The sequence below is a fragment of the Rattus norvegicus genome, chromosome 2 (assembly GCF_036323735.1).
Source record: "Rattus norvegicus strain BN/NHsdMcwi chromosome 2, GRCr8, whole genome shotgun sequence".
Lineage (NCBI taxonomy): Eukaryota > Metazoa > Chordata > Mammalia > Rodentia > Muridae > Rattus > Rattus norvegicus.
Genome location: NC_086020.1, coordinates 80,155,210 through 80,164,629, shown reverse-complemented (window position 1 = coordinate 80,164,629; position 9,420 = coordinate 80,155,210). Strand labels below are relative to the sequence as shown.

The window sequence follows — 9,420 nt, the reverse complement described above, 5'->3', positions numbered from 1 at the left end:
CTCTCAGGCACAGAGAGAGTGGGTTTGTCCCGTGGTGAATAGGAAATCGAAGCACCAAGCTGTCACGGTAAGGGACATCGGTCCCTCGGCCCATCAGCCTCTTCACCAAGTTCACTGGCTCTGGTGCAGAGCTCCGGAGAAGACTCCCGATCCGAACAAGATGGAACGCCCCGGGTGAGCATGAAGGAGCAGCCCTCCGGGTAAAACCGCCGCCTCCGCAGCAGTCCACTAGACTTCCGAGCTCTCCACGCCCCTGCGCCTGGCTCCCTTCACCAAAACCTAGCGCTGAGGGGCCGCCCCAGACCACGCCCCAGCTTCTGAGTGGCTACGCAGCGCGTCAGTCTGCGCTCGGGGCGGGAGCACAGACGGCTGTCACGGTAGCTGAGTTCGGGACTGCGGCTGCGGGGAAACGAGCCGGGCGACGGGCTGTAGCAGAGGGTGCGCGCGGTGAAGGTGCGCAGCCCGCATGAAGGCGACGAGGAGCGCGCCGCGGGAGCGGGAGCGCTCTCGGACCACCTCAGGTGTGTGCGGGGATGGGCACAGTCTCCGGAGGGTGTCGTGGCGGCGAGAGAGGGCGAGGGCTGCGAGGGGTGCTTGTGGCGCGGGGACGGCTACACCTCACCGGTGGCTGTGAGTGGGTTGCACTTGAGCCTCGGGCAAACGGAGAGAGGCGGGTCTGTCCACGAGCACCCGGGCGCGTGGACCTGCCGGCCGGCCCGTGTCCTCGGGGAGAGAACCAACTAGGTTGTAAGCTAAGTTACCGGGGTTCGCGCCTTGCAAAGGATGTGGCCCACACCTTTTCAGCAACCAGAGTTGGAAACCGCAGAGAACACTCTTGACTTAAAAAAAAAAAAAGAAAGAAAGAAGGAAAGAAAGAAAGCTCAAGTAGTGAATCTGAGCAGAGTGTGTTTTCACTTTGGGTGTGTAAGTAGGGTCGTTGGGCATCAGGAATGTGTCTGAATTGTTATTCTCGGCCCTAGCAGGAGCTTCTGACACAGCAATGTGTCGAGTGTAGTGGAAGCAACACCGTTCTAGGAGTCAGGACAAGAGCTCTGGCATCTGGGTAGGAGTTATCAACTACTTGAGACATCAGCCATTCGTGAAATGAGTGCTGGACAAGTTAATACCAAAGGCCTCTCCCAGCCTAGCAGTATGTGACTGAATTACTCTAGTCTCAGAAGTTTAGAGAATGAACTCATTTGTTTAACCTTTATGCACCTCGGGTTATTATAGAATTAGCCAAATATTTCCTTTGGGTGTATCCAGTCGAAGATTTTTTATTTCGTTCCTTTCTTCCCTGAGTTTGGCAGAGAAAAGAAAGTTGGAAACAGAGGTAAGGACAAGGCTGGAAAGAGCTGGTTTGGGAGACTGCAGAGAATGACTACTTTGGCTTAACATTAGCGCCACCAAGAAAGTTGCCTTTCTCCTCACGAAGCCCAAGGCATGTCAGTGCTCTGAGCCCAGGGAGAGAGAGGGCCCTTTCGTTTGTTTCCATCTGTAGGGTCTGCTGTAGATTTGCAGGACAAAGTGAGATTCAAGGATCAGCTTGTGGGAAACATTTCCCTTCCAGAAATTACTGCTGAGGACCTAGGAACATGGAAGACCATCTTTGCTGGTTCTATTTGCCAAAACAAAAGGAGACAGCAAAACAATAACAACAATAACAACAACAACAACAACAACAAAAACAAAACAAAGTAGACCCAGTGGTCTTTGAGTTGCTTGTTCAAGCTGAAATGGAGACACCTTTTCATCTACCTCTTAACTCTTTGCTAAAAGAGAGACATAGATTCACTTTTAAGATAATAAGTAAGCCTTGTCAGAAACCAGAGAGAAACAGAAAAAACCCCAGAGAGCTGTTGGGGGTGGAGAAGGGGTTGGGGTAGTCTTTTTAACTATTAAATGTGTTCCAGTGTTGAAAAAAAAGTCACAGGACACACCTCCGTGCACAGCATTACTAGACAGACCCTGTCAGAATACTGGGCAGGGCTGAGCCATCTAGAGGGTGGTTTCATCCAGTGCTCCAAACGTCCGAGAAGGCATGCACCATCACCTATGGTGAGGATATGATGGTGCTGTGAAATCGGCTGGCCTTTGGCTGTCTTTGGCAGACCTCTGTGTTTGAGGGCGACTGTGTTTTCCCTACAGTCACCTCCAGCTCCCTTGCTTCATGGTCCTTAACTGTTGGAAGGTTGAGGCATGGCTGTGCTGTCATCCACACTGTCCCTAAGTCTGATAGAGGTGTGCACATCCTGAGCTGTGTTCTGAGGAGCTACTCAGCTCCTCGGTGGACCCTCCGGGTTGGGATTGAGAGACAGAGTGCCCAGTGTGGAAGGGGGGAGTAGTATGAGGTCTGGCATTGCAGCCACACCCGAAGCTGCCCTGCTTTCCTTGCTTTCCGTTATCTGATGTTGTGGCTGTGGATAAGGTTTTTGTCTAGGGAATATGTTCTAAAGCTAAACCAAAATATAGAAAATGAAGACAATATTTTTTAGTCTCCGTCGTGGCTTAGAGCACTTATTATATAGAGAGTTGCTCTGGTTGTTCACGGCCCATGGTGAGCTCCATGAGCTCAGTGCTACTGTAATTACTACCATCCCTGCCTTCTGGTATGAAGCCGCATATCGTTTATCCCTAGGCTACAAAACTGCTTTAAATGTGAACTTGTCCAGCCTAGATCCCAACCCCATACCTAGACTATTCTGCCAGTTAAAAGCTGCATTCCGAATATCCTGGGTCCCCTTATGCCCAAGCCCTTCACCAGTCACTGACCTTGTGTGTGGAGCAGGTGTGTCATGCCCACGCTAGGCACCCTGTGTCCATGGTGAGCATAGCAGTCTGTGGGCAGGTAGGCGAGCTCAGAAGGTGAGCATGTCTGTGCTCATGGAGAGAGGCAGATGTGAACCACACACATCAACCGAGAATGGAGTGATGCCCAGGCTGGGCGCACACTTTACCTCCACGGGGACCATGGGGGCTGGGCTTTTAAACTGGAACTTGTGCCTGCAAAGTCTCTGGCCTCAGGGAGCTGCTTGGTAAACAGGGTGCTCAGGCAGTTAGTAACTGTCCAGAGGAGTATAACTAACTGGGGGGCGTCCCAAGTCCTGGTTCTAATGGAGAGAGAAGTGTTTTCCCTCTTTGAAAAAAGATGGTTTAAGGACTTAGGAGGGAACATGACTGCATTTCACACACACACACACACACACACACACACACACACACACACCACATACACATACCAAACACACATATACACACACACCACACATACACACACATACCACATACACATACCAAACACACATATACACACACACTACACATACACATACCAAACACACATATACACACATACCATACACACACACACACCACACACACATACATATACATACAAATACATACACACACATATACATACATACACACACCACATACACAGACACACCACATATAACACACACACACACACACACACACACACACATTTAAACTGAGGATCTATAGTTGATATGCTTTGCTATTTGTTTGCTTTTAGACTTCTCTTATTTCTATGGGATGATAAGCCAATGGCATGCATTTTTTTAAGCTTATGTTTTTATCTAGGTAGAGATTCTTTACGGGTGTAGTTCTTAATGGAAACTGTCCTTTTTGGTTACCTGATAGACTTTGGTTCACCAGAGAGAACTTCTCTGGCTCTCAGGTGGGTTGAGCGTCCTGACTGGCTCGTCTAGAATAGTGCCTGTCTCTTCCCACTAGTGGTGGGAACTTACTCGTGTTCTCTAGGTGCTACGTAGGGAGACGCTGGCAGCAGAGGCAGAAGAGTTCTGTGTGATTCTTCCAGCTCTCATTCTGCGGCCATTGTGGGTGTGTGGAGGGCTTCCAGTTCTATGTAGCTCCAGGAGGCAAACATTGGTCTTTACTTATGGCGGATTCTTACCATTCATCTGCCTGGTCGTCTTCTGAAACAGCCCTGGCATCTACCTAAGCAGGCCCTTCAGTTCCTAGCGACGGCTTCTCCAGCCACTGGAACTGTTCTCAGGGAAAAGCCTGGGCTGCCATTTTTATACCGTTGTGTTGACTGGGGTGACTTACAGGCTGTGTGTTCAAGAAAAGTGAAACTATAAAACTTTTTTTTTCTTCTCAACTTCTCATAGCTCTATGATTCTTTCCGTGTAACTCCTGAGAGCACCAACTTTCAGGAGTTATCAGACGAATGTGTTCACCCAGAGGCTCTCCTTTCTCCCCTGTCCCTTTGACCCATCTAATGAATGGACAGGTACTTAGATAATCTGTTTTCCAAAATTGAAGCTATGCCTGGCATAATAGCGCGCCTTTAATCCTAGCATGGGGAGTCAGAGGCAGGTGGATCTCTGTGAGTTCAAGGCCAGCCTGGTCTATATAGTGAATCCTCGTGTCCATTTAGTTGGCTGCAATTGATTTCATGGAAGACTGATGTTTCTAACACATCAGCAGGAAAGTTGTGTGTGTGTGTGTCTGTGTGTGTGTGTGTGTGTTCTTGTTTTTCTAGTACTCCTCTGTTCTAGATATAGTCTATTTTAAAAAAATAACAAACAACTTTCCAGTTTGATCAGAGGAACAACAGACAGGTGGCATCGTGTTTAAATTAAAAAGATGGTAAAAATTTACGTTTATCTCTGAGAGATGGAGAAACACCATCTGTCGTTACTGTTGCCAGGATCCCTAGGAAATAAAAATCCCAGGAAGTGCAGGACATAAAATATTATAGCCGACATGTTTCTAAATTATGCATTTCATAGTAGGTCTTTTGTTGTTGTCTTTAACCACCGCATTTTCTCTGGAAACACCCCTCTCCAAGCTTGGACAGAGAGGAGTTTCATCGAAAGTCAAGGGCTGAGGGAGCTGGAAGAAATCTCAGTTGATGACTGCTGCCATGCACCCACATTAAAAAGCTGGGGGCAGTTCTGTGTTGTCTGAGGAGGCACAGGTGGGAAGATCCCTGGAGCCTGCTAGGCATGCAGGCTAGCCAGTCCCTGAGCTTGATTGAGAAAGGAACCTGATGTCAACCTATGGCCTGCACTCACCCCCCCACCACCACACACGCACTCTCTCTCTCTTTCACACACACACACACATACATACACACACTCTCTCTCTCACTCAAATACACAGTCTCTCTCTCTCACACACACACCCTCTCTCTCTCTCTCTCTCTCTCTCACACACACACACACACTCACACCCACACACTCTCACACACTCTCTCTTGCTCTCTCTCTCTCGCACTCTCTTGCTTTCTCTCTCCTCTCTCTCTCTCTCTCTCTCACACACACATACACACATATACTCTCTCTCACACACACTCTCTCTCTTTTACAACACACACACTCTTTCTCTCTCTGCCTCTTTCACACACACACACACAAACACACACACTCTCTCTCACACACACACTCTCTCTCTTTTACATACAACACACACACTCTTTCTCTCTCTGCCTCTTTCACACACACACACAAACACACTCTCTCTCACACATACACTCTCTCTCACACACACACACTCTCTCTTTTACATACAACACACACACTCTTTCTCTCTCTGCCTCTTTCACACACACACACAAACACACTCTCTCTCACACATACACTCTCTCACACACACACACACACACACACGTGCGCGCGCACGTGCTTGGAGAGGGGAAGAGAGGGGGGAACTAGCCTCCCCTGTCCCATCACTGCAGAGATGAGCTCATTGCCCTCTGTAGAGGAAGGACAACCTTCTTGTATACAAGCCTGTTTCTGAATGGCATGGGACTGTGGGTGGCCGTTGAAAGCTTACTAGGTTTGCCATCTAGGTCAGTGCTAGGTCTCTCCTCGTACCTAGTCTCCCAAGTTTAGCAGAAGTGAACTAAACCCCTTCCTGCCTGGTGCTGAGAGAACCCATTCCTCTATCTTAGGATAGTACCTGCTACATTGAGAGAACTTTTTTTACGATCTGTGACAGGAAGACCTCGGCTTGCCTTCAGGCTATGTAAAGTTACAGGAAAACAGTGCCCCTGAACCAGCCACTTGGATGAGTTATGCTCTGCAGTGAGCAGGATGCAGGGAGGAAGGAGGAAGTGGAAGAACTGTGGATGGAGCCAGTGCTGACTGCATCAGCCACAAGCTCCAAACGAAGTACAGAGTGAGGAGGAGCAGACAGCACCTGCGGGCCGGCTGTGGTGTCAGCTCGGTGCCCCTGCCCTTCTGCTTGTTGTTTGCAGATGTAGATGAGGGTTGGGTGGGAGGCTCACAATGACATGGAAATAGAATGAGTGGACTTAACAGTGCAGTCTTGGACCTGAGTCTGTGTGGGAGCTTGGGCACAGGAATCCGTTCTGCTGTGTGTGAACGTAAGCGTCAGTTCACCCGAAAGGCTCTCCCACCATCATTTATCCGTGGTACGTTCATCCACTTTGTGTTTTACTCAAGTGTGGGCATTTGGCTGACGTCTGCCATAGCAGACAGTTGCCTACCCTCCCCTGCTCTTCGTGTTCTCACACCCCAGTGTCTCCTTCCAGACAAACGTCACCGAGGGCAGTTCCTCTTCTCTGCCCTCACCAGAACCCCTCGTTTAGTTCTTCTTTCCCTCTCTCCTCTCTCTGTGCACGAGGCTCTTTACCACAACTAATGCATTCAACACAACGGATGGTCAGTCAGATCTGCAGAACCGTGCTTGCCCCTCCAAGGATCGAGGCTGTGCTGACATTTATCCAGATTGGATGGGTCTCGTGTCCACACCCAGGGTATCCATGCTGTGGGGCTCTCTTTGAATGATGTTTTGAGCTTGGCTGTCAGTTCACAGCTGTTTAAAATCCTGTGCCCTGAGCGCCAACAGGATTGTCCCTGCTGTACAACACACAAACCTACTGAAAGGAAGGGACCTCAGGTGACAGACTGGCCTCCCGACACCTCCTCATGGGGAGGAAGCTGAGGTCCAGGACACTCAGCTCCCTCAGCCCGTACTCCAAGTTCCCGCTTCGTCCCACTGTGTTAAAATCTTCCTGCTGGTGAGGTGACCACTCCATACTCTCGCTTCTGCTCTGGATTTAGGTGGGGCATCTAATTAAAGGAAGAGAGGCATACGGTGCCTCATGCTTTTCGTGTGTGCGTTCATAACTAGAAGGGGCCACCAGGCCAGGTTCCCCTATCCTGGAGTGGCAGGAGAGTATCAAATGAAGGAGTATGTTTGTTTTCTCTGTTGGAGCACAGAGGGAGCTCCCAGGGCTAGGCTGGGTCCCATGGTGTCTGGAATCCAGGGCCTTTTCTTTCCGTTTGTTTCTTCTGTTTCTACTGTGTGTCTACACGGAGCATGGCTTCCATGCCCATAGTCACTTTGTGAAGCTTCAGTCATCTCCCTTCCACTTACCAGAGAGGAAGAAGAGTGAGAAGAAATCGGCCACTTTTGAGGAGCCCTTTCTGGTGTCTCTGTCTCTCTGTCTCTCTCTGTTTTGAGATGGGTCTTTGTTTAATTCAGGCTAATGTCAGTCTCTTTATGTGGCTGAAAGTGGCCTTCAACTCCTGACCCTCCTGCCTCCGCCTCTCAAGTGCTCTCCACTATGCCTGGCTGGATGACTCTGTTTGAAAGTTGAACATTCTCTCCCACACAGAGTCCACTGAGTACAGCTACACCAGCATCCGGAGAGGACGCAATGAGCCTTTTCTCTGAGAGAGAAGCCATGGTCCCAGTTGAGTTTCAGTGTTCTGTCTGTGAAGGGAGGGAGAACAGATTCAGAGCAAGCTGGTGGTCTGTACCATGGAGACCAAAGTACGGGATCCTGAGGTGACAGACAGATGCGTGGGCTCTTCCAGCCAGCATTTATTAGCCATCTCTCCTGGGCTGGTGGCAGGAAGAGAACATACACTCTTAGTCCTTAAGATGTTCGCAGTGGAGGGAGAGAGGCCATCAGACACAAACACAAACTGACAAGAGCCGGGAAAGGACATCATGTGCCCTGCAGAGAGTGGGCTTACTGAGCCTGGGGTTGGGAATGGGCCAGACAAGTGACATTTGAGTTGAGAGCTGGAAGAAAGTGTGACCTAGGTCATGGAAGAATGTCCCAGACTGAGGGAAGAACATGAGCAAAGTAGGAGTAGGGATGTGGTGGGGGTAGGAGTTGTGCAGGACAGAGGGAGCCAGGGTGGACTGAAGGGACCCTTGGGGACCAGCCATTCTGACATGCTTGGAACTCATGTATGTCTCAGATATGGGACTCTGAGGACCAATTCTGGGAGAGTCCCAAGAATATTGGGGTGAGTCGTGTCCTGCCAAGAGGCTTCACAAACAGTGGTGCATCCCTCCCCCCATTTCAGAAAAGTTCCTTTTCAGTTAGGAATAGCTCCTGCTGTAGAGAACATTCTACTTGTAAGCTGACTGAGCCCCTCGCATGCCCAAAGGGAAGGAGCGCAAAACAGAAGAGCATTCAGCTATGGTTGAAGCTCTCGGGCACTGGCATTTCTCTTAGTCTGGGTTTATTTCTCCTCGTAGTAACTTTGACATTTAACCGGTGTCTGGTATGTTTGAGAGGACCGAAGTGGCCACGGATGGAGGAAGCCCTCGTGCTCTGTTTCCCAACACTGCCAGTTTGTTAAAATCACATTGAAATGTCAAATGAAGGACAGGCACAGCCCAGTAAATCAGCCCCAGGGAAAAGCCAACCTGACACTGTCTCCTAACTGTGGCCTGACACATCCGTGTGCATGCAAGTCCCCGATCATCTTGACAGGACACAGATTTGACTTCAGAGGGACTCAAGAGTCTGCTTCTGGAAAACCCCGGAGGTGGTCCTACTACAGAGTATGTGCTGCCTCATAGACAAAATGGCCCTTGAAGCCTTAGCCTTCTTTCTGGAGGGCAGGAACATGGGTGTATATTCGTGGATGAATGCATGGTGAAGGAGAGGTAAAGGTGGAAGAGATGACCAGTGGCTCGTCTGCTAATGGCTCGTCTGCGTGTAGGGTCACATTGAGCCCCACATGGGACAGGTCTTGACTTCTCAGTCAAGTCCTAGGGTGTGGTTGGGTGTTCCAGGGAGATGCTTAGCTGTCACACTGACTGGCACAAAAGTATTCTTGGTTACTGAACCTGTTCCTGAGGCCTTTGCTTAGGAATGTTCCATAGAGGACACGCCCTTCTTTTCCATAGAGGACATGCCCTTCTTTTCCTGTTCCACTCCCTGTCTATGGGCCCGTAATTCTCACCCAGCGACTGTCAGGACAGATATTCCCTCCCAATAAGACAAGCCATGAAGTAGTTTCAAAATAGATGGTACACCTATCAATTATTTTTTTTTAAATGTCAGCCCACACTAGTTCCAGAATAAACAGCAGCCTTTGGGAAGGACAGCTAATCAGAAGGATTAGTTGCCATTAGCAACAGACCCCAGTGATTTTG

At 49.5% G+C, this 9,420-nt stretch overlaps 1 protein-coding gene across 4 annotated transcripts in view; it reads left to right on the top strand.

Moving 5' to 3' along the window:
- The first annotated feature begins 339 nt into the window (after positions 1-339).
- The window catches only part of Otulinl (OTU deubiquitinase with linear linkage specificity like), a 27,880-nt gene continuing 18,799 nt past the window's right edge, over positions 340-9,420 (top strand). For 3 of the 4 annotated variants that reach the window (XM_039102220.2, XM_039102224.2, XM_039102223.2), the window contains exon 1: positions 340-521. In XM_039102220.2, the coding sequence (XP_038958148.1) occupies positions 467-521 (55 nt within the window). In that variant the 5' untranslated portion in view covers positions 340-466. 4 annotated transcript variants of the gene reach the window in all.